This window comes from Rhineura floridana, chromosome 6 (assembly GCF_030035675.1).
Source record: "Rhineura floridana isolate rRhiFlo1 chromosome 6, rRhiFlo1.hap2, whole genome shotgun sequence".
Lineage (NCBI taxonomy): Eukaryota > Metazoa > Chordata > Lepidosauria > Squamata > Rhineuridae > Rhineura > Rhineura floridana.
Window position 1 is genome coordinate 51,738,153 of NC_084485.1, and position 25,082 is coordinate 51,763,234.

The following is a 25,082-nucleotide window of genomic DNA, read 5'->3' on the forward strand; positions in this document are numbered from 1 at the left end:
CTTTGGGATCTTTCCCATTTGAGATCACATCAGTGGTCTGTTTTCTCCCTCATGAAACAGCACCTTTCTGAAGGCCTGTACTCTTGAATCTATGCCTCCTGAGGGAAGCAAATAATCTTAGGCCTGGAAGTGTTCTGGAAAGCATAACCTTTCAAGAAGGCCAAATCAATCAACCAACTGTTGGTTCTTTCTGTTCATCTTGTGGGTTTGAAGCATTCAGGGCACGCTTGGGTCATGCTCCCAAGGCATTCTCTGCATGAGTGAAGAAGCACAATGAGTTTCTCAGGGGCCTAATATCACCAGCCTCTGAAGCTTTTGTGCGATGCTGGTGTGGTGAGTGAGAGCATAGGAAAGGGGGTTGAGGAACTGCTGTGATAGTGAATGTGTGGATGGATTCCCTCTGGCTCAGGAGTTATGCTAGTCCAGCGCTACGTGGAGCTACAGACACGTTGTCACATGAGAGGGGGAACAAGTTTCTCTTTGTAGACTGCATGCCTCTGGACTGAACCTGCATATTTGACAAAGTGCATGTCTGAGAGCCTCAGCCAAACATGGGTCAACACAAATGCATTTACTACATTTTCAGTGGCCAGCCCTATTCAGGTGTCATGCCTGCATAAGGAATGTAATGTGTGTGCAGGCCCTGCTCCCAGCATTCCCAAATGTTTTACCCTGACCTTCCCACATAGAATCAGAGGGTCTGAAGGGGGCATCTGAGTGCATTCTGGTGAATAAGTTTAGAAGTCTGCACAGTTGAAAACCCTGATAAGGCAAGGTTCCTGACTGAGCAGAAGCTTCTAAGCCCCTTCAATCAAATATGCCTAGATGCCCTCTTCAGGCCTTCCTGTTCAATGCACAAAGGCTGGGATGGAGTACATGGGGTTAGTGTATGCAAGGACATTAGGAGGAGAGCCAGCATGCTTGCCCCCCATATTTGTGTAATGTCTGAATAGGGCTGCAGATGTCTCTGGCTTGAAAACAAAGCATGTTGGTGATGCTTGTGACTTCTTGTCTATCCTTACCATTTGGCAACCAGGGGTATATTGCCATTGATCAAGGAGCTTCTTCTTGAAGATACCACAATTCTTAGCTAAAACTAGATCATTCCTTCATGAATATGCCTAATGCTTTTAAAACAAAAACAGAAGATTGGGGAGGATATTCTAATCTGCAAATTCCCAAGATGTCTTCAGGTATTTCTAAGTGTTTATTGGGAACCTTTCTGAGAACTACTAGCCAAAAGGGATGTCTAGCTTGAAGGAAGGGCCTTGCAGTTTGTTAGTATTTCCTCGAGTCACTTGCTTCTCATTGACGGTATGAAGATAGAGCCCTGATATGAAGTAGACCCCAAACTCCTGGGTGCAAAGATGAGGTTTTCCTGACTCCAGGCGTGTACAAATGCCAGTTTGACTTCTCTCCTTCTATGACTATGTTCTATACTGTTTTCCCCCCAAGCACTCCATTCTGGCTCTATGGGCAAGCCATTGCTTTCCCTTTCCTCAAAGCTTGCAACCACAGGTGCCGCTTGAACCTAACAGGGAGAGAACTTTGCATCCCTGATGAATGTTGTTTCCAGGGAATGACATCTCCAGTACAGGCACAAGAATCGCTGTGTGTTTGTGTGTGTATGTGTTAATGGAGATATTTCCTGCTTGGAGGTGGGATTGCAAAGTCCATGGCAGCTAAATACTTCGGATAATGGATGGATGCCTCAATACTGCAATGCTTTTACATGTTTTCAAAGGGAGGGGAGAGAAAGCTCAGACACTCAGTATCCTTAAACTGGGATTCAAAGACTCAGTAAGGATTAAACATCAGGATTACTGCTCTTCAGAATGGGTTTGGTGAGCCTTTCTCTGCCTGTCCCACTGTAAGCTGTGACCTCACCGAGTAGAGTGAGGTGAGCTTCCAGCATTTCGCTCAGGAATAGGAAACAAAAGGACTAAACCACATGTGACATTAAATATATTGCAGGTAGTTGTGTGAATCCTTATAAAACTGTAAATAGCAGCCTGTGGCATCCTGATCAGGACTGGGACCATGGTGTGCAGGGAGAGCTTAACCCTGTCCTCATATGCTGCTGTCCTGACAAAAATCACACACACTCTGCCCTGAAGCTGCTATTAACCTCAGAAGAGAAGCTCCCATTGGTAGCAAGATAAGCTTGATTATGTGCATCAAAGTTCAGTGAGTACCAAAGTTGGTGCTATTCACCTGGAGCCTTGGGATAGATCAAAATATCCAAACCTTTCCTGTACTTCTCTTATCACATTATAAAAAGAGAGAGGTCTATATTCAACTTAGCGCTAAGCAGATGTTCTACCAGCACAAGGATTTTTCCTTGCCCAATGGAACAATCTCCCCCTCTCCTCTCCTTGAAAAATGGAAATGGACTGCCTTCAAGTTGATCCCAAGTTACAGCGACCCTATGAATAGGGTTTTCATGGTAAGCGGTATTCAGAGGGGTTTACCATTGCCTCCCTCTGAGGCTGAGAGGCAGTGACTGGCTCAGGGTCACCCAGTGAGCTTCATAGCTGTGTGGGGATTCGAACCCTAGTCTCCCAGGTCATAGTCCAACACTCTAACCACTACACCACACTGGCTCTCCTACCTCTCCTTGTGTGCCCCCTAAATCTATTCTGAGTTTTCTCCCAGTCCACCAGAGCAGATTAGGAGATGGTATGGAGGTGCGCAGGGGGAGGGGAGGAATTCTGTTTCGCTAGCGGAATGTTTTAGTTGATTGCCACCCATAATATATATATACCTTCCAGGAAAACAATAGTATTTCTAGAGAAAATGTATGGATGAAGAAGATATGGCAGATAAGGTACTAAGTGGGTAGATTTGCTTTGAAATCTTGGACGACACTTATAGAATAGCTAGCTGCTCGGCAACACATTAAAAAAAGTTTCCTGTGATAACATTTGTTTTTACTATCTAGAGTATTGGTTTATTGAGGCTAGGATAGTGCTTGTCTTGTATATGAGGCTGTCTCTGGGGACTGGAGTGTAAGGAGACAGTGAGATCCTGCATGAGTGCAAGATAGGTTAATTTGTACTATGTCCTCTCTAAGACACTGGAGTCTCTCAAGTCCTTGAGGGGCTATAGGTGGAACTTTGCTCAGCATCCCACTCATTCAGAGCAGCAGCCTCTCTGGTCATGCCTGGGATCTGGGGGACTTGGGATTATTCACACCCTTGGCAGAGATGAGAGAGCTGTCTGTGAGGCCTCATAACTAAGTCACTCTGGTTGGAGCTGGTGTTGGAACAAGCACATGGGTGACACCTGCCCCATCTCCACTGTCCAGCCACTTCAGCAATTGATACTAACAAGAAAAACAACTTTTGGTCTTGGGAAGAAGCTGGTGGAAGAACTGCTGATGCTCCCTGCTCAGCGGATTGAGCTTAGCATGGGGTGCCCACGGCCCCCGCAGGTGTAGGTGACTCCTGGTGCTTGTCAAAAAGGATGGAAGAGGACATCTCGGTTTTCAGCTTGCCATCGGAGCCACCATCACCGGAGGCAGCTTCCTGACCACACTCCTCGCAACAGCAACAACAGCAGTCCATGAAGGCCTGACCCAGTGGTTTGCAGAGGCATAGCAGCAGCACAGGAGTCACTGAGCACTTGAAGAACAAGAAGAACTGGTTGATGAGGCTTAGAAGGTCCAAGGTCTGCTTAGCCATATCGGGAGATAGGTAAGCCACAACGATATTGCTGACATTCTCGGGAATTGTGCAGAGGCCATAAATTACTGTCAGGCCAATCACCGTGCAATTGAGTTGGCTCTCACACTGCCCATGCTTGCTGCCACGACAATCTGTTTTCTCTGGGCTGCTGACCCTTCTGGTGACCAGCTGGCAGCTGACAGTGAAGAGGATGGGCAGGCAGAAGTAGCATCCGAAGTACCACCACATCCTGGCATTCTGGTAAGTGAGAACCAGAGAGTAAACAGATTCTGGCAGCTCCTGGGAAGGTTTCATGGTGCAGTAGTCAGTCACTACACCAGAGACTGGTGAGGTGTCTTGCGCCAGCTGCCAGAGGAGGATCTCTGGGACAGAAAGGGTCATGGAACCCACCCAAATGACAGCCAGCTTGGCAATGATGGAGTGGCAGTGCTCAATGGGCCGTAGCTTGGCTTGAGGACTGGTGGCTGCATGGAATCTGTCAATGCCCAAGGCACAGAGGCTGAAGGTGGTTACGCCCAAGGAAGACACCTAGGATTGCAAAGAACAGAGCGAGATTGTTGTTCAGTGGAATTGAGCTGACAAAAAGGGGCAGTTAGTTTTAAACAGAGAAGGACAAATTTAGGATAAACGGAGCTACAAAATCAGTTCTTCTGTTTCTTGGAGTGGGGGAAAAAACCCTCTTCCAAGAACAAGAAATTTGCCTATCATAAAAGGATTGATCACATCCCCATTTATGCCATGTTAAAAGGCCTTCCAAACCATAGTAAGATCATTCCAGTCCTCAACAACTTTCTTAGATAATCCTGAGAGCACTGCTATTGGTTAAGGCTAGAAGTACAAGGAAAGACACATTAAACTGTATGTGAAACATGTTTTGGAAAACGCTTCCCAATGAAGGCCTAAACAAGAGAGACAGTAACTCTAGGCAAGCCCAAATGATTGCAAAGGGGCAGTTTCAGAGTGTGAAATGAGTCCTATTACCAGAATAGCTCCAACTCACTTTGTACCTTGAGGCAGATGTATCAAGGCAGATTAGGGGGTCACCTCTGATAGTAAGGCCCGCAGCCTGCTGATACTCCTCCCCACAATCTTTCCCAATAAGACGTCCTTAGGCTCTTTCATGCGGCGTTGACACTCTAAAGGCATATTTTCCACTATGAATTTATGTTGGTGTTAAAACAGTTTCACTGGGGTGGTTTACCTTAAAGAACACTGCAAACAGTTAAGTTTTGGAAAGGTACTCCAACTTCTGTTTGCAACCCCTTACCTACCTTTACAGAACAAGGATTCCTCACAGGGCATAAGAGGCTCTGGCTGATACTCTGCTTTAACACCAGTGTAAATTTGTACTGTGGTAAATACAATCTGATTGACTCTCCTAAACCTTTAGCTAAATGTTTAATTACTTTTATTTAGGATAAGCAACTTTCTCTTCTCTCATTAATTTCCCTTCCCTCTGCCGCCCTGTTATATTTCCAACCTTTTTCTGGTTCTTTATACCTCAGTGTTCATATTTTATACCTTAACCATGCTTGCCTCCAATTTGATTTTAGTCTTAATTAGTGAAGGGAAGAAGTAGGGTAGGGACACACAGTAGGAAGTATGGGGATTCACTGTGTGTTGTTAGCATTTATCAGTTAAAACAAGCATCTGTAGTGTGGCTTCTGAAGTTACTTCCTTATAGCTGCATCTCCCGCCTGAGGAAACCAGACTCAGGCAGGCTCTGCTCATGCAACAGAAGATGGGGCTAGAACTGACTGTACCGTACCACTACAGGGGATGGGATCACAATCACAAATGCTCCCCAACGTAAGCATTTATTGCAAAGCCAGCATGGCAGGCAAAGGCCTGTGAAAGAACCTTTCTCTGTGATGCACTACATTTCTAGTTGCAAGGAGAGCATTCAGAAGTGGAATCCTCTTCCTGTAGTCTGAAGTGGTACATTCTATCCTGCTGCTTCACGACTCTTTGTCATGTTTCTGCTGCATATAGACCATGCCTCACCCATCCACCTTTTCATATTTACAGAATGCCGTTAGCAAAGGGGAAGAGCTATCCTTGCGAAACTGGAGGAAATTCTCAGGCCAATTGCAAGCTCTCACTAAGACAAGTGTTGGCCTTTAAAGCCCCCCCAAACCACCCTCCCCTTCTGAGTCTTACTACCAAAATGCATCCTCTCTCTCGAAGGAATAAACGAGTTCAAATAAGTTTGTTGATGTCCCAAGCCAATCCCTGTTAATTTCCGCTGCATTCAGAGGCCCAGGAAAACATCCCTGTTTGCCAAAAGGGAAGAGGGCAAAGTGTGGAGGAGAAAATGCCAAACGCTGGGTGAGTTTGAGAGACAATGAAGAGCATGAATAAATAACAGCCTGGGACTGCCCTCCCTGTCCCACAGCACTCTCCATTACAAACACTCTGCTTTCCTTAGGTGCAAGAAACACAACGCCCCATTTGGAGAGTTGTTCATAGACTGCCCAAGAGCTCTGGGCCCTAATTGCAGGCACCCGCTCACTTCTGAGAGAAACAAGGGACATTCTTTTGAGTGCAGGAAGCATCGGAAATTGGGGAGAGAGGCTTACTTTCCTCCAAAAAACAAACCAAAACCCTCCGTCTCCTTTTAAATGCAGCCAAACCTGGACACAACAGAGCGCTTCCAGGCCACAGCCTGTGCTTCTGAGGGCTGCTTCTCACGGTGCTTTTTAAAGGACATGGGTACGTATTCTCCCAAATCGCCTCTGAATTGAAATTTACACAAAAATTCACACAATGCTGACAATGCCCTTCTTTCCCTCCAAGAAACTGGTGAGAAGCAGCAGAAGGTTCAAGTTTGCAGGGGAGGGGGCTTCCTTGCATATTGCAGGCCCAGCCCAAGTCATTCATTTATAATTCCCCAAGCAGTTGCTCCATATGATCCAGGGTATACTTAAGGACCGCATGTAACATCACAGACATTGCTCAGGATGCAACAGCTGGATTGATTAGTTGTGCAATTGGTTAGGCTCTGAGTCTCAGAAACAGACAAAGTTGAGGTCAAATGTTAAATAATCAAATTACAAGTTAAGCCCCCCTTAAAAAAAAAAGAGCTATTTTTCTTAATTCATCAGAATGAAGAAGGAAAATAAAAGGCAGTTTTATTAACAAAGTAGTACTTTTTGTGTATTAAACTGCAAATTATCTCAGAAGGTACTAATACTGAAGTTTTTGGCAATATGCACATTTATCTAAATATAATCAATTGAATAATTGCTTAATGATTAATGATTAAACATTCCTTAATCAGTTGACAATACTCATTTATACCTTAGGGCCAAACTAGGCATGATGGTGCCAGACATTTGTTTACAGTGGAGACTGGCAGGGCAGAAGGTAGGGAGGCCAACAGTAGGGGGAGCCAGAGAAAATGGCCTACTAAGCTAGAGCCAAATGATAGGTGAGGCCAACTAATTCAGGTTTTGTTCCCATCTTCTGACTTCTTTATGGGCAACATTGAAACTAAGGAGGAGGAGGCTGACAGCTAATGCCACTTCCTAAACTGTTTGTAAGGGAGTAAGCAGGTGAGGGCTGGCTGAGGACAGACTGACCTTAGTGGGGCATTTGCCTCAATGGACACTTGCCTTCACTGTCTGTTTATACATATGTCCCATACATGTACGAGTGGGCATGTAATTTAACAGCAACAGAGTGTGTGGATGAGGGGAACTGAACCCCTTCCCCTGTCTTTCCTCCCTACAGTCTCTCACTTGAACTTTTTTTTCCTCCATCTCAGATGTGATACCTAGAGGGAGATGGACTGGGGAAACAACCTGGAATGGTGAGGTAAGGTGGGAGAGAAGGAATGCTTTAGGTCTCCTTCTCCACATGTCCCTTCTGATGCTAAAATTAGATATCTCACCGTGCTGTATTTATGGATAGGGCAAACAAGTGATTAAACAGCATGGCTGCCACTATGAGCTAAAACAGCCTCAGCCTTAGACACAGTTACAGCAATCCTAACTGTAGAAATCTGGTGTAACTTAGGCCGAGGTAAATTACCCCTGTTTCAAACTCAGTTCAGGAGTGGGACTGCTGTCTGCTGAGCTGACCCGAGCCTGGCAGAGGAAAGACAAGCCTTTAAAATAGAGTAGCATGATTGTGCTTGTTAATTGGGCTAGAGAAGTCAGACAGGGAACTATTCTCTTCTTCAACTTGTAATATAGCAGCAGGAACAATTAAGGGCCATAATATAGTCTGAAGGCACAAGAGGCCAGCTAGCTAAGCAGGATCAGGTCTGGTCAGTGCCTGGATGGGAGACCGCCTGGGAACTGTATGTAAGCTGCCTTGGGTTTCTATGATGAAAAGAAAGGCAGGGTATAAATGTAATAAATAAATAAATAATATCTCTGCACGTATATGTAACATTAATCCACCGGTTGTTTCTTTACTCCAGTTCATTCTTAGTATAAAGCAGTAGTTCTCAAATGTTTTTGGTTCACGGCGCACTGTAAAACATATAAAAGTTTCTGGCGCATTTCGTGTACAAAATTAAAAATATATCAATATATTTTAAACTATGAATAAAAATAAACTATAGAAAACTATTACTTACCCTATACAAATGGGTTTCTTCTCATTTTTAAAATATACTTTCATAATATTTGAAGCACACCTAGCCACCTCTTAGGGTGCACCAGTGTGCCTGGGGGCACCGTTTGAGAATCACTGGTATAAAGTGACTGGAAGCATAGAATTTGCTCCGTGTGCACATGTGCAGATGCTCTATCCTTGCCTCACTTTCCCCTTTCTTCCCAAAACCACTTTAACCGCTAGGGATCCAGAGCCTTGCAAACACAGATCTTGAATCCTGTAGGGGTGGAAAGCACTTACAGGGAAGTTTCAGAGGGAAGGTGGCAAGGAAGAAAAGGGTTAAGTATATTCTTCCCTGCCACTTCTCCAGTGCAAATCACCTCTCCCAGGGATGCTCTGAAGAGGCAGTCAGAGTGACTAATGCTATATATGGCTGGTTGCAGTGTACTTTACCTTTTGTTTTTAGAGAGAAACTGAAAGGCGCAATAACTTTTGCAAAAGTTGACCAGTTAGATCAAATAAGAATGTCTTCCATATGCACAGATCCTCTGCAACCTTTGTTAAAAAAGTAATTTGCAAATTACTTAAGGCTGAAGAATATGTAAATAGAGCAGAATAAAAATGACTTGCTGTTCTACTTTCATAAGCATCAATGTTTAGCATGTTAAGAGTTCTAGCATTTAACAGGATTTTTTCCTGAATGAATGCAGCTATCAAAATGTCTGACCAAGTTTCAGTTGCTTTACTTCTAAAAGCTGTATGCTCTGCACCATTTTGAAAGTGGGATGGTGAAGGGCTGCAAGCACAGCCAGCCTAAATCTGCCTCTTTGGGATTTTCAGAAGTTGACAAATATTTCCCTGAAGTAAGCAGAAGTGGCCTCTGGCAGCAATAGGTTGTTTGTTCTGCGCGAATAAGTACTTGACCCATGACTGCATTTTCCTACTTTCCTCCAGCAGGCCCTTACCCTTTTCCAACTGCCAGTGATCCTGCCAGACAATACCAAAGCCTCATTGTCTTCCCTGCCTCACCCGTGCACTGCGCTGTTCCCAGAGCCAAACACTGAAATCATTCACAGATGTTCCACCACCTGCATTGCTCTCATCTTGCTTTGAGTTAGCAACCAAGCAGAGAAGCTACAGAGTAAGCAGAGCTGTGGCAGTCCAATTGGCATGCATACTCTACCCAAGGAGGGAAGGGAAGGAGTGAGGGAGAGAGGAACATTTACATTATATGAATGGGGGGAAACTAGCTTGCATGCAAGGGGTCAAGTCTGAATGTGGTATTTGCACCACCAAAACCCATGTTCAGCAAAAACAAAGCTTATAAATGTGTAACTACACCCAACCCCAACCTCAGCCCCTGCCAACCGTTGAGTTGTAGACTGTATGCTCCTTGGAACAGGAACCAGTCTTCTAAAGTTATGTTATTCTTCCAAGCATCATGCACCCTGAAGGGAGGCACTATAGAAACAAGTAGTCGTCTCTTAGGAATGCAGGAAGCTCCCTTATACCAAGTCAGACCATTGACCCCCATCTAGCTCAGTATTGTCTACACTGACTGATGGCAGTTGTCCAGGGTTTCAGACAAGGAGTCTCTCCCAGCCCTATCTGGAGCTGCTGGGGACTGAACTTGGGACCTTCTGCATGCACAATAGATGCTCTACCACTAAGCTATGGCCCTTCTCCCTCTCTTGCTTGGTGCACATTCGAGCTTACTATTTTTCAGTGGAACGGCACTGTGTAAATGTGCAATAATAATAATTACTTAATTTACATAGCCCCATTTTACAGGTATAAAAGGACAGATCCCTGCCTCAAGGAACTTACAGTCTAGAATTATATATGGAAGAGAAAACAGGATGGGGAGGCAGGAAAGCAATAAGTGGTTGTTTGGGTTGCATGGGTTTAGGCTTGGTTACAGGTAAAGGGTGCATGGCACCTAGGAGCCATGAGACTTGTCAGCAGTCCTCTCCAATGTCAGAGACAGAACTCTGACACTACAGAGTGTTGTTCCATGCTGCTGAACCCTCTGATGCCCTGGCCGAAACTCTGTTGAAACTCTGACATTGACAGGGCCAAAAAGGAGCATCGCAGAGAAGATTTGGGAAATGCCTGGGACTTGACATGCCCTCCCAATCAGCGAGAAATTTAGGCATACTCCTGAACATGTCTAAATCTTTCCCTCCTTGTTTCCAGTGGGAAGGGATTTTTTTTTTAAAAAAAATAACATCCAGAAATGGATGGAGTCATGCAAGATTGTTCTTCTGCCCTGCTGGCTCAAGCCTACCAGACATCTCACAGATATTCTGGAAGGCAATTCCAAGTATACATTTCATAGGATTTCTTTGTAAAGGGTGCTGAGTATAAAGGTTCCTGACCCAGAGTAGGGGGTTGAGCATGATGACATTTATCCCCTTGGCCATGTGAACATATAGGTGCACATTAAAGCTGTTCATTTATACCCTCAGTTGTTTGCCCCATGTATACAGTCTCTCTTCCTTTCACTAGTATCAAGCCCAGAGGGATCATCCTGTATGGCTCAAGCTAAATAATCCTTATTATTCAATTGAAGTCCTGGACCTTCCCCCTTTTGGACAATATGTCACCTGAACCTCTTCACAGGGTAAACATAATTCACTAACAAGCAAAAAACCTTGCTGTTTAGGAACGTACCTATAGCCCACAGATATTTCTATCAAACTTTAAAAAGCAGGAAAACTGGGCAGCTATAGTGAATACACCAGGGGAGCAGGAGACCTGACTTCCTCTCTGAGATACTGTAATGCCCTTCAAATTTGGCAAAATGCAAACACAATTTGGGTTGGTCTTTCACAGTCCAATCCACTTTCTGTATAGCTTGGAAGAATTTGGTAATGTGCCTTTGGCAGGACGGGGGAGGGAGGAGATTGGATGAGTGGGCACTGGGCAGAAGGGAAGCCCCTTTCCTTTCCAAAAGGAAAACATTGTGAAAAGTATCATTTCCCCCACCTTTTTATTCTACAGCAGGCACATATAGCCTCCCACCCAAATTTAAAGCAAAGCTGTCCCTGGCCACATCCACGAGACCTTTATTTTCCTTTAGGCTGTCATGGCTTCTTCCAAAGAATCCTGGGAAGTGTACTTAGTGAAGAGTGCTGAGAGTTGCTAGAAAAGGCCCTGTTCCCCTCACAGAGCTTCAGTCAGAGCGGCTAACTGTTAAATCACTCTGGCCACTGGAGCATTGTCAGTGGAAAAGGAGTCTCCTCTCAGCACCCTTCATGAACTACACTTCCCAGGATTCTCTGGAGAAGCCATGACTGTCTCAAGTGAAATAAAGGCCTTGTGTAGGTGTGGCCCCCTGATTAGCCAAGTGAAGCAGCTGTGAGTCTGGCTTTTAGAACACTGACAGTTGGTTCTTACTGAGCATGCCCGACTTTATCATTGAGTTCAGGCCAAACTTTTCTTTAATTAATTAAATATCAGCCAGGCAATTTTTAAACTTTTAAACTGCAGAAGATGAAGGTCAGAGTATGGGGCAAGGTCAGTAACAGGATTACAGGTACTCTGTGAACATGGCTGATTTTTAATGAATTTCAACAGATTATGAGAACTCTGACAGAAAAAAGTCCAAAAGGGGTCTGCTTTTTTCCTCTCTCTTTTTAGATTTTGAACTCTTAATTGTCTCTGACTGTTTTGTGTGTCACCGTGAAAATTTAGAGCGTTGTTAAGCAAGTGTTTCTATTAGTTTTGAAAGGTTTTGTTTTGAAATGAACTTATGGGAAGCATCAGAATGGCATGGGGGGTATTTTCAATTTAACATTGCAGAATGCGAAAAATCCATGCCGCCTATAGTATACGGCCACTCTCGTAGCTGTATAATCACAAGGTAGAGACACACTTACTGTACTGCCGGTTCCAGTGCTTCTCCACCTCACTTTTCTGAAAATAGGGGCACATGACGCTAGTCAAACTCTGCCCCTTTTTAGTGTAAAACCTGATGGGAGCAGCTTGAGTGCATTTTTTGTTAATTCAGCTTCAAGCAGATTTCACAACTGATTGGCAGATCAACAACTTGCCCCTCCAGGTGTGGCCAATGGAAATGCTTTGCTGTGGATGACTAGTGTGCTCACAGCCACATTTGCAAACAGAAACCTAAGCAGAGCCTTGAGGGACTTTCCATATGTTGTGGGCCTTCTATATGTTGCTGGGCTACAACTCCCATCATCCCTGATATTTGGCCCTGTTGGCTAGAGTTGATGGGAATTGGAGTCCAACAACATATGGAGAGCCACAGGTTCCCACTCTCTGCTCTAAATGTCCCAGTCATGTATAAAGTGGGGGTGTGGATCAAATTTAAAGAGCAAACTGACCACATGAGTAAGAGAGGTGCTGAACATTCCCTCTGACCACCGTGTATCTCCCTGCAGCCCTTCCCTTAGTCTTAGTTCCAGAATTTTGTTATTTTGGGGGTGGGCGGGCAACATGCACTCAGTAGACCCCTGCCCTTCTTGAGTTGACTAACCTCTTTGGCCATTGTTACCACTGCTGATTTGCCTGCCCTCTTCCTCTGCCCAGAAGGAAAGAGCAAGGTAAATGGAAGCTGCTGCTCCTTCTCCTTCCTCCTGTCACTGCTTGCACCCTCAGAGAAGGCAGGTGAACCAGACAGCAACAGCAAAGAGGAGGAGGAGAAGCAGAGGCAGGGGGGCTCTCAGGGTCCAGCAGTGAGTCCCTTTTGTGTGGACCTCAGTAGGTGCTTGACAATGCTGAGCCCTCTGACCCTGCCTATGTGTTTTCTTCCATTGGGGCTCTGTCCTGGGTTGAGAGCCCATCAGTGGACAGATTGCAGATTGGAGGATTCCATACTCCTCACTTGTGCAGTCTTTTTGCTCTGTTATATGTGATTGAATCAGATTTGCATTTATTTTGAAAAGGCTGCTGCTGCTACACCAACTTTATTCCTCAGTTTGGTCCTCCAGTCAATTACCAAGAATTTCACAAGTGCACAGGAATCAGGTAGGTCAGGTAGGTCAGGGAGATGTGGTACTCTAGGGCTGTTTGATGTCCCTCATTTCAAGGGCTGTCTGTTTTAAAAGTATTTGTTCTGCAGTCCCTTTATTGTAACTCTAGGGGGTTCTTCATTTCTGAGAATTTCATCTGGTAATCTACAACCATTGGTGGAGAAACTTAAAAAAAATGAAGAGTGATTTAATCTGCACTCACAAATTATATTTCAAATCAACATTATTTTTCATAGAAATCTCACATCGTTCACCCTCCCTCTTTACTGCACTCCATCCTAGGAGCAGACGAAATTGAAAGTCACAAAGGATGCTTTCAAGAACAGCAAAGTTACAGTTTCCCACTCCCAACGTGTTTTATCCAGATTTATGTCTGGTTCTAAAGCTCAGTTCATGATTCCTTATTTTGTTCAGGCAGATCACTTTTATTTTCATTTGACGGATGGGGAACTGAGACTTCAAGATAGTGATTTACCCAAAGCCATCTCTCAGATTCTGTGGCTAAAGTGGGATTATAGTTGAACCTTTGAAGTGGGGTTGGAGAAAATCTCAAGCAGATTCTCTGTGCTGCGCTTTCTTGCAAAATGTTTGATTTATATTCTATTTTGCTTCATTTTTCAATGATATCTTGCAGTGATGAATGTTGGTGAATGTCAGGCTTTTTTTGAGGGGGTCCCAAAGGATAAAATGATTATATTTCTATTTAGCAAACACTTTTATTTAAAAAATCATCAAAAGGACATACGTTTTACAAAGCATCGCATAAAGTCAACTTTTAAAAGCAACATTCATAAATGTTCAATATTCAAAAAGCAAAAGCTGGATTCTAAAATACTGCAAAATTTCATTTCATCTCCAGCTGGAATTAAAACGCATTACCCAGTTCTAGGTCCAACACTTTGCCTATTGGGTAACACTGGCTTTCAATAAATGACCTGTTTTCTCAGTCCTAGATGTTGAAGGCATAATCCACTGGAATGGAAGTGAATGGGAGGTGTGCAAAAGCACTGCCATAATCCTGGGCAATTCTATTCATTTAAATGGGACTTAAATTGCAAATGAGAACATCCCGGTGGGTGCTACTTAGGATCAACCTCTAAATCAATTTCAATCAGGTCATTGTGAGAAAGAAAGTGCGTACATTCTATGGAGCCATTTCTGTGCTTTGGCTTTGGCCTATAAGACTCAGAGCCAGATACCCAAATCCATAAGGCTAACTGTGGATTGAGTGAATTCTAATTAAACCCTGGCTATGTGCTGAAACAGTTGTCTTGATGGCTCTGTCATAAGAAGAACTCTGCTAGATCAAAAGCCTTTCTAGTCAGTGTCCTGTTTCCCACAGTGGTCAAGCAGATGGCTATGAGAAGCCCGCAAGCAGGACATGAGCACAATAGCGCTCTCCCACTGATGTTCCCCAGCAACTGGTATTCAGAGGCAATTTGCCTCTGATCCTGGAGGTACCATATAGCCATCATGTTTAGTAGTAGTTGATCATGCATATTCTCTTCCCAGGGATCTTAGGGAACTGTAATTTGATGGAGAGACTACTGCTGACAAACAGACAAATTCTTTGCATCTTCACCAAATTTAAATTAACAGGTAAACTAGACGTGACTTTAACCGTGTTTTTGCATCCCATGTTTTTGGATTGGCAATGTCTCTTTTTTTTACAAAAAGCAGCTGTGAAGCCCCCTGTCTTGATCAGGATTGTGGTGCAGGTAAAAGGTTTTATAACCCTTTTCTTCGCATGGTTTTCCCACTGAAAATTGACTTCTACCCCAGCTGCTATTTGGCTTGATTTTTGTTTAATGCTACATAATTTTTAAAAATCGAGACAGGACATAATTTTTTTAAATTAGGGCAAAAAGAAAGAGATGTGGCTAATTCCAAGCATGGGATTAAAATAATGTGATTAAAGTTATGCCTAGTTTGGCCCCATAATCCCCAGGATTGATATGAACTGGTAATTCACATCATTGCTGTTTAACTGGTAGGTTAGGATCCAGTACCAGGTTGCACTTTGATCTAAGGTGGGTTGCAACAACAGCATTATCACCATATAAATATATGGTAAACAAATTAAGAAAAGGGTCCTCAAATGGATGTTTTGGTAATGATAGGTTTGGGTCTAAAAAGGTTGAAAACTTCTGTTTTAGATAGATCCTGTTGGCTTGGGGTCCATCTATGCTACATATCCTATCAGTTTTATGCCAGTTTAACCATAATGGCTTCTCCCAAAGAATCCTGGAGATCATGGGAAAACAACTGCTCCAGCACATGGCCATGTTGATTTATTTGCCCACATCTATCTGGGGGTAAAGAATCGTTTGAATTAGTCCTTATACCAGGGCAATTTCCTGTATTGGCAGCCTCAGAAATCTCTATAACGTGACTTCAAACAGCAGAGGGAACTATAGTCTGCTGACAGAATAACATGACAAATGTACAGGTCCACCCATTCATGTCTTTGCAATGCTTCCATCTGGCAGATAACTGTGGAATGGGTTTCACAGAGATTCACAACAGTGGACATTTGGCAACCATGTCCATTGACAGTGGTTGATTATTCAGACATTTCTTTTAGGCACATTATAGCTGGGCATGAAAGCGGGCAGCGACTCAAAACAAATGTTACATGTGCAGTGCAACTGGCCGTGTTTATTCAAAATAAGTCCCACTGTGTTCAAAGAGGCTGTGTTAAGGTATTCACAGGACTGCATTCCTAGTGGAACAGGTCTTCAAGCTGATTTACTCCCACCCTGCTGCTGTGGAAGCCAATGCAGCTGGCTTGATTTTCACTTCATGAGAAACAATGTATTTTGGAAATGTTGAAACACTAAACTGACACAGAGTATTCTCGCTATTGAAGCAGTTACCTGCACACACAGCTACCTGAAGTTCAGGTGCAAAAGGAAATATATTTTTAGGATGGTCAGGTGAAAAAGAGAGCAGAGTTTTTATACCTTTAATACTGTAGCTGTGTAGAACAGGAAATCGTCACTTAATTGCTTTTCCTCCCTCTACATGCCCATAATGACAAGTGTAGACTCTCCGTGTGCATTTAAGGCATGTTCCCCAAACCAAGACTCCTGGGAACTGTAGTTTGTTAAGGGTGCTGGGAATCATAGTTCTGAGAGGGATAAACTACAATTCTTGGGATTCTTCTCGGGGGTATTTTAAATGTATGGTGTCTATGCAGCCTGGGTGAGTCTCAGATTCAATTTCCTTCCTTGCCACAGATTTTCTGTGTGACCTTGAGGCAAGATGCTTAGCCTGTCTGTGCCTCAGACTGACTGTGCAGTTTAATAAAGAGATACGGTTATCACCAGGTACAAAAGCCAGACACACTGGAAGCGTTATCAACATATACCATCCCACACACACGCATACCCCTCAAAATTTAACTCGATGAGATCTTCCATGACATCAAGCAGTGCTCCAAATATCTCTCACTGATAAGTACCTGGGTGAAATCAAACAGTCCTTGAGATCTTAAAGTTAGGATTGCCACTGTTTCTTTCTGTGCCTTTAAAAGCAGGTGTGAAAAAACTGAAATGAACTGCCTTCAAGTCAATTTCGACTTATGGCAACCCTATGAATAGGGTTTTCATGGGAAGTGGTATTCAGCGGTGGTTTACCATTGCCTTCCTCTGAGGCTGAGAGGCAGTGACTGGCCCAAGGTCACCTAGCGAGCTTCATGGCTCTGTGGGGATTCGAATCCTGGTCTCCCAGGTCCTAGTCCAACATTCTAACCACTATGCCACACTGGCTCTCAAAAGCAGGTGTAACAGGTAGAAATTCAACAAGTAAATCTTTCCCTAAATGATTCAGTAATGGTGAAGCCTTTACCTATTGAATTTATGCCTGTCACGTGCCTGTTAAATGCAGAGGAGCCCTGCTGGTGGGGGGAGGGGGAGGAAACCAACCTGAAGAGGAATAGGGTTCTGAATTTTTAATCCTGCTTCTCCCTGATCCTTTAACAGCAGGATGAATGAACAGGCAATCATGTTTTGTTCTAAGTCATGCAAAGCTTAACTTGCTAATTTCTCCACTTCAGACCCCCCGCTGGCCACTGGCATGGCCACTTCATCTCTGCCTTCTCTGTCCTTGTCTCACATGCTTGCTGGCTCATTTACAACTTGTGAATAAAACTTCGCAAAAAACAATGGTATGATGTATACAGATCTTGAATCACCTTGGATCATTGCAACAGGCTGAAGCGCTGCTGGTTAATGGAGTCAATACAACCATTTGATACACTTATTCTTTTTAATTAGGGCATTATCATCCTGAGGGGATATTTATAACCTTGCTGTGTGAATTGGCTGTATTTCCATCCATTATTGTTTTCTTCTAGACAAATAAGACACAACTTCACCTAGTCTGTTTTGTAGCTCTGAGTCTCTGGGGTCAAGGCAGCAACAATTCTCTATGCCAAATGCACAACATATAAGCATAGGCTATATGAACCTAAGAACATAGGACGCTGCCTTATAGTGAGACAGATGGTCCATCTAGCTCAGTATTGTCTACGCAATGACTGGCAGAGGCTCTCTGGGGTTTCAGACAAGAGTTTTTCCCAGCCCTACCTAGAGGTACCAGGAATGAAGCATCAGACCTTCTGTATGTAAAGTATGTGCTCTTCCACTGAGCCACAGCCTTCCCCAGTAAGCACAGATTAAATGAGCACACATGGTGATCAGGTTTAAAAATACCATCTGTGGCAATATATTCCTTGGCCAACAAGGATACTTGTCTTCATTTTCCAAAATGCAGCTCAGTGATCTGGGAAACACCTGTTAATAAAGGGAAGAGGCACCAGAGACCATATCGTAAACATATGTTGGATAATGGAACAGACCAAGGAATTTCAGAAGAAAATCGCTCTGTGCTTTATAGATTACAGCAAAGCCTTTGACTGTGTAGATCATGAAAAACTATGGAATGCTTTAAAAGAAATGGGGGTGCCACAGCATCTGATTGTCCTGATGTGCAACTTATACTCTGCACAAGAGGCTACTGTAAGGACAGAATATGGAAAAACCAATTGGTTCCCAATAGAAAAGGGTGTGAAACGGGTGTATTTTATCACCCTATTTGTTTAATCTGTACGCAGAACATATGATATGGAAAATGGGATTGGATCAAGGTGGAGGTGTGAAAATTGGAGGTAGAAAACATCAATAATTTAAGATATGCAGACAATACCATACTACTAGCAGAAACCAGAAATGATTTAAAACAAATGCTGATGAAAGTTCAAGAAGAAAGCACAAAAGCAGGACTACAGCTGAACGTCAAAAAGACTAAAGTAACGGCAACAGAAGATTTATGTAACTTTAAAATTGACAATGAGGACATTGAACTTGTCAAGGATTATACCTCGGCACAGTCATTAACCAAAATGGAGACAATAGTCAAGAAATCAGAAGAAGGCTAGGACTGGGGAGGACAGCTGTGAGAGAACTAGAAAAGGTCCTCAAATGCAAAGATGTATCACTGAACACCAAAGTCAGGATCATTCAGACCATGATATTCCTGATCTCTGTGTATGGATGTGAAAGTTGGAAAAAAAGTGGATAATAGAAAAATCAAATCAATTGAAATGTGGTGTTGGAGGAGAGCTTTGCACATACCATGGACTGCGAAAAAGACAAATAATTGGGTGTTAGAACAAATTAAATCAGAACTGTCACTAGAAGCTAAAATTATGAAACTGAAGTTATCATACTTTGGACACATCATTTTTATTTTTTGTTGTTGTATTGTTATGTTTTTTTGACTTTGTTTTGTTTGTTTTTTGAAAAATTTGAATAAAAATTATTAAAAAAAAAAAAAGAGAAGACATGATTCACTAGAAAAGACAATAATGCTGGGGAAAACAGAAGGGAGTAGAAAAAGAGGAAGGCCAAACAAGAGATGGATTGATTCCATAAAGGAAGCCACAGACCTGAACTTACAAGATCTGAACAGGGTGGTTCATGACAGATGTTCTTGGAGGTCACTGATTCATAGGGTCGCCATAAGTCGTAATCAACTTGAAGGCACATAAGGTTAGGATAGCTCTGCACAGGAGGTGCTAACACGGCCAAGTAACATTACAAAAGGATCGGTCCAAGCTTGCCGTGTATAGCTGGGCCGTGGGACAACATTAGCCCCCAAAGAGGACCCATAAAATTGCTGCAGAAAAACAGAGAGCAGTGGAGAAATCTCTTACCTCCATGAAAGGCACAATGCGACAGGAGATGTTCCCCAGCAGCCTCTTCTTGGTGATCTCATTGAAGATGACCACTGGCAAGCAGAAGAAGAGGATGAGAAAGTCCCAGAAGGCAAGGCTGGCCAAGATGGAGTTCCAGGCGCTTTTCATGTAGTAGTTGTGCCAGACGATGCACATCACAGAGAGGTTCCCAATGATGCCCACAGCAAAGACAATTAGGGACAGGAACATGACAGAATAGGCACTGTAAGAGCTCTCTGTCACTGGGTACAGAGGGTTTTGGATCTGAGGGCGCTTTCCTGATGCCACAGTCATATTGTCTTGGGGTTCTGTGCCACCATGGATTGCTGGGCTCCTTTGGTGGTGGTCAGATGGATCTGTGCTGGATGGCACCAGGGCCTTGGTGGGTCGTAAGCTGCCAGGATTCATAGGCCGAGGAAACTCCACTTTTACTCCCGGAACATACTGCTGGACGGGCTTGGACTCTTCATCCTCTGTTCCCCTGCGAGTCCTCCTCCATCTCAGTTGCTCTTCTGAGAGCTGTCTCCCCCAGTAATTGCCAGCGGATCCTGGCCACCTCAGTCTGCCCAGTTCCCCGGGTGTTTCCAGCAGTGCATCTTTTGAGACAAAGTGCCTTGTTAAATGACCATCTCCAGCTCTCTGCACCCTCCTGGAGTAGGTATAGGGCTCTTGAAGAAACGGGGCAGCGCCTTCCTTCACCGTGGTCTCCAGAGGCTGCAGGAAAGGAAGCAGAAGCATAATTGTCCAAGGCAAAGCCATCCTTCCTTCTGCACAGATAGGGAGGAAGATGCAGAAAGAAGGCGACTCACAAAGCACTGCAAATTGGGAGAAAAGGAGGGGGGAAATCCCACGCTTTGACTCGGGCTATTGAGAGGGCAGGGAGCAGGGGAGGCTACCCTGAAGTTTCAGCGTGGAATGAGAGCCAAGACGGAGAAACTCTTCAGCCTGCTTCTACCAGCCTTACGGCTGTTCTGCATTCCCTCAGATCTTTGGCCAGAATAAAAACCGTTTCCCCCAGTAGTTCACTCCAATCGTCCTTTGTTGGGCCATGGGCCCCCTGGTGGCCAAGTCACAATAGCTAAAGGCTGCTGTGAAAAGATCAAAACCCAGCATTGCTTGAGCCAGGGAGAGAACAGCAGAAAGAAACCCCCGGCCTCAACAATAGACATTGGAGGGTTTGTGTGGTAGAGCTCCTGGGGGGGTTACATCAGAAATAAGCTTCTTGCTTGGTGAATCCTCTTGAGCACAGACAAATTCATTATAGTGCCTATGCAGTCATTAGTATACTGCTGTTGGTTAAAAGAATGTGCTCGATCTAAAGAAGAAAGTGAAACAGCAGCACAAATGTACACAACCAACCAACAGTACAGTTTGTTCCACACTGCAGGCTGACTGTGTCAGGGCCAGTGCAGGAAAAAACCAGCATGTTAGCTGAACAGACCAATGTATATCATTTAGACCAGGAGCAGTGAACCTGTGGCCCCTCCAGGTGTTGTTGGACTCTTAACTCCCATCAGACCCAGACAGCACAATTAACGGTTAGGAATGATGCAAGCTAGAGTCCAGTAACAGATTGCCTTGCCCTAATTTAAACAAAAATGGACAGCTGGAACAAAGAGTAGTGTAAGTGGAATTCATTCACAAATTTTTTAAAATTTGAGGGGGTTTTTCCTTCAGGTTATGAATAACTATTGGTGATTCTTTCAGAACAAATAGTTATTGTCTCATGTTGCTGCAGCAATTGTTTAGTATTCATCCACTGATGGTCCAGCAAATCTTCAGATTATCATTAACATTCCATCTGGCTGTGTTTTTGTTTTGTTTTGCATTTCAGATAAGTTTAGTCAACCTGATGTATCAACTGTACTCAACTTATCTATATCTACACATGCATCTCCTTTGCCCTCTGCTTCAGAAGAAATTTGCTTATAAACGTTTTGCTGTACATGATAAATCGGTGGTTCCCAACCTGGGGGTCACAAAGTCATCCGGGAGGGGGGTCACAAAGAGCCAAGACAAGAATTATTTATTAATTTAAAAAAAGAATGGCTGGCCTGTGCACCACCAACTTGTGAACCTGCATATGCATGCAGCCGCTTCTGCCTTCCCTTTCTTCCTTCCAGCTGACACAGTCAGTTCCCACCAGGCAGGGAGCTGAGAAGCACAGCACTCAAACAAGTGCATCAAGAGAAGGGGCCAGCTGGACTTATTTAAGCTCCAGCATCTCTCCCTCCCTTTTTTTTGTCAGCCTCGGTGAGGGAAGATTGATCAAGCTGATTGGCTCTGGCTGTAGAGACAGATGGATGCTGGAAGCGGGGTGCCTGCCAAAAAAGTAATGGGAGGGAGTCCCAGAGCGTCCCCCCATGAATGCACACCAGGGCACTCATTAAAAATTTACTGTATAGTGAACTTATACTATAATGTATACATGTCTACTCAGAAGTAAATCTCTTCATATTTACTGGGGCTTACTCCCAGGTAAATCAAATTGCAGGTAATCAGACTAAGATTCTGTTGAAGCTTTGAAGCTGTACTACTTGGGGGGGACATGGGGTTTTATAGTACAAAGATGCATCATTCTGGTTAAAGGAAGTAAAAAGTTATGTCTATAATACAAAGGCTGCAATCCTAACCAGGACTACTCAGAAGTAAGTCCTACAGAATTCAATAGAGCAACAGCCATTGAGGGTTAGTGGCTGACCCAAGGCACTAAGTGAGCAAAAAAATAATAATGAAATGTCACGTGCTCAATGTTGCTATTTATCAAGGCTTTGAGTGTGTTTTTATACAGTTGTATATTTTAAATATTTTTTTATTTTAAAATATGTTACGTTTTACTCTTAACTTGAGTTCTTTGCATGGTTTAGGGTTGGCACTGGGGGAGAGAAGGACTCTTGTGCCTCTAACAGCTGTGTGTAGGGTTGCCAGGTTCAGGGCCTGAGACTGATCCTGTATCTTAGGAGAAGAGAAAGTCAGCCAAGTGCAGGTGTTCTTGCAACACTATAATGGGAAAAACCACAAGGTGGAATTCTCCCTTCCCCCTGCACAACTTTTATAGATCATAGAACATAGAATAGTACAGTTGGAAGGGGCCTATAAGACCATCAAGTCCAACACCCTGCGCAATGCAGGAATCCAGATCAAAGCATTCCCGACAGATGGCTGTCCGGCTGCCTCTTGAAGGCCTCCAATGTCGGAGAGCCCACTACCTCCCTAGGGAATTGGTTCCATTGTCGTATGGCTCTAACAGTTAGGAAGTTTTTCCTGATGTCCAGTCGAAATCTGGCTTCCTGCAACTTGAACCCATTATTCCGTGTCCTGCACTCTGGGACGATCGAGAAGAGATCCTGGCCCTCCTCTATGTGACAACCTTTCATGAACTTGAAGGGTGCTATCATATCTCCCCTCAGTCTTCTCTTCTCCAGGCTAAACATGCCCAGTTCTTTCAGTCTGTCCTCATAGGGCTTTGTTTCCAATCCCCTGATCATCTTTGTTGCCCTCCTCTGAACCCGTTCCAGTTTGTCTGCATTCTTCTTGAAGTGCGGAGACCAGAACTGGACACAGTATTCAAGATGAGGCCTAACCAGTGCTGAATAGAGGGGAACTAGTACTTCATGTGATTTGGAAACTATACTTCTGTTAATGCAGCCTAATATAGCATTTGCCTTTTTTGCAGCCACATCACACTGTTGGCTCATATTCAGCTTGTGATCAACAACAATTCCAACATCCTTCTCACATGGCGTACTGCTGAGCCAAGTATCCCCCATCTTATAACTGTGCATTTGGTTTCTTTTTCCTAAGTGTAGAACTTTGCATTTATCCCTGTTGAATTTCATTCTGTTGTTTTCAGCCCAATGCTCCAGCCTATCAAGGTCCCTTTGAATTTTGTTTCTGTCTTCCACGGTATTAGCTATGCCCCCCAACTTTGTATCATCTGCAAATTTGATAAGCATGCTTTGTACCTCCTCATCCAAGTCGTTAATAAAAAATATTAAAGAGCACTGGGCCCAGGACCGAGCCCTGTGGTACCCCACTCATTACTTCCGCCCAGTTGGGAAGGAACCATTGATAAGCACTCTTTGATTACGATTCTGGAGCCAACTGTGGATCCATCTGATAGTTGTTCCATTCAGCCCACATTTAGCTAGTTTGCTAATCATAATATCATGGGGCACTTTGTCAAAAGCTTTGCAGAAGTCAAGATATGTTATGTCCACACCATTCCCACAGTCTACAAGGGAAGTTACCTGGTCAAAAAATGAGATGAGATTAGTTTGGCAGGATTTGTTCTTCATAAATCCATGTTGGCTCCTAGTAGCTTTCAAGGTGCTTAGAGACTGACTTCTTTATAATCTGCTCCAGAATTTTTCCAGGGATTGATGTTAGGCTGACTGGTCTATAGTTGCCCGGTTCCTCCTTCTTGCCCTTTTTGAAGATAGGGACAACATTAGCTCTCCTCCAGTCATCCGGTACCTCACTAGTCCTCCATGATTTCGCAAAGATAATAGAGAGCGGTTCTGAGAGTTCTTCAGCCAGTTCCTTCAATACTCTAGGATGTCATTTATTGGGCCCTGGAGATTTGAACTCGTTCAAAATTATTAGGTATTCCTTGACCATTTGTCTATCAAACTCAAGCTCCAATCCTGACCCTTCTACTTTATGTTTCCCGGGAGGGTCACAGACCCTTTTTTGGGAGAAGACTGAGCCAAAGTAGGAATTGAGCACTTCTGCCTTTTCTTTGTCATCTGTTATCATTTTGCCATCCTCATTGAGTAGTTGTGCCACCATTTATTTTCTCTGTCTTTTACTATGGACATACCTGAAGAAAGCGTTTTTGTTGCTTTTAGCATCCCTTGCTAGCCTCAGCTCATTCTCAGCTTTAGCCTTCCTGACACCATCCCTGCAATTCCATGATACCTGCCTATACTCTTCCTTTGTGGCCTGGCCTTCTTTCCACTTCCTGTATGTGTCTTTTTTTGTTTTCAGGTCATCTCTAAGCTTTTTGTGAAGCCACATTGACTTCTTCTGCTGTTTCCCCTCTTTTTTCCTTGTTGGAATTGCTTGCCATTGCGCTTTTAGAATTTCCTTTTTTAGAAACTCCCACCCATCTTGGACTCCTTTTCTCATTAGGGTGGCTTGCCATGGAACCGCACTTACAATTGTTCTGAGTTTATTGAAATCAGCTTTCCTGAAGTCCAGGGTGTGCGTATGGCTGCTCTCAGCTTTTGCTTCTGTTAAAATCAAGAATTCAAGTATGGTGTGGTCACTTTCCCCCAGCTGCCACTTCATCCACCAAATCATCTCTATTGGTTAGAATCAAGTCCAGCATAGCTGATCCTCTGGTTGCTTCCTCCACGTTCTGTAGGAGGAAGTTATCTCCAACACAAGTCAGAAATTTCTTGGAGGGGCTGTGTTTGGCCGAATTTGTCTCCCAACAGATATAGAGTTAATTGAAATCCCCCATAACTACTACATTATGCCTCCTCGAAACATTGGCAATTTGCTTTTCAAAAGTTACATTCCCATCTTCTCCTTGACTGGGTGGTCGGTAGTAGACTCCAAGCACCACTTCCTTTTATTACTTGCCCCATTAAT

At 43.8% G+C, this 25,082-nt stretch overlaps 1 protein-coding gene across 6 annotated transcripts in view; it reads right to left on the reverse strand.

Moving 5' to 3' along the window:
* Positions 1-2,917: 2,917 nt before the first annotated feature.
* GPR37L1 (G protein-coupled receptor 37 like 1) overlaps positions 2,918-25,082 on the reverse strand; it is a 72,338-nt gene continuing 50,173 nt past the window's right edge. For 2 of the 6 annotated variants that reach the window (XM_061631852.1, XM_061631853.1), the window contains 2 exons: positions 19,464-20,198; positions 2,918-4,214 (listed from right to left, as the gene is read on the reverse strand). In XM_061631852.1, coding sequence (XP_061487836.1) covers positions 3,405-4,214; positions 19,464-20,198 — 1,545 coding nt within the window. In that variant the 3' untranslated portion in view covers positions 2,918-3,404. Of the gene's footprint in view, positions 4,215-19,463; positions 20,933-21,538; positions 21,647-25,082 lie in introns of those variants that run through there. The other 4 variants (XM_061631851.1, XM_061631854.1, XM_061631855.1 and 1 more) reach the window with 4 other exon arrangements.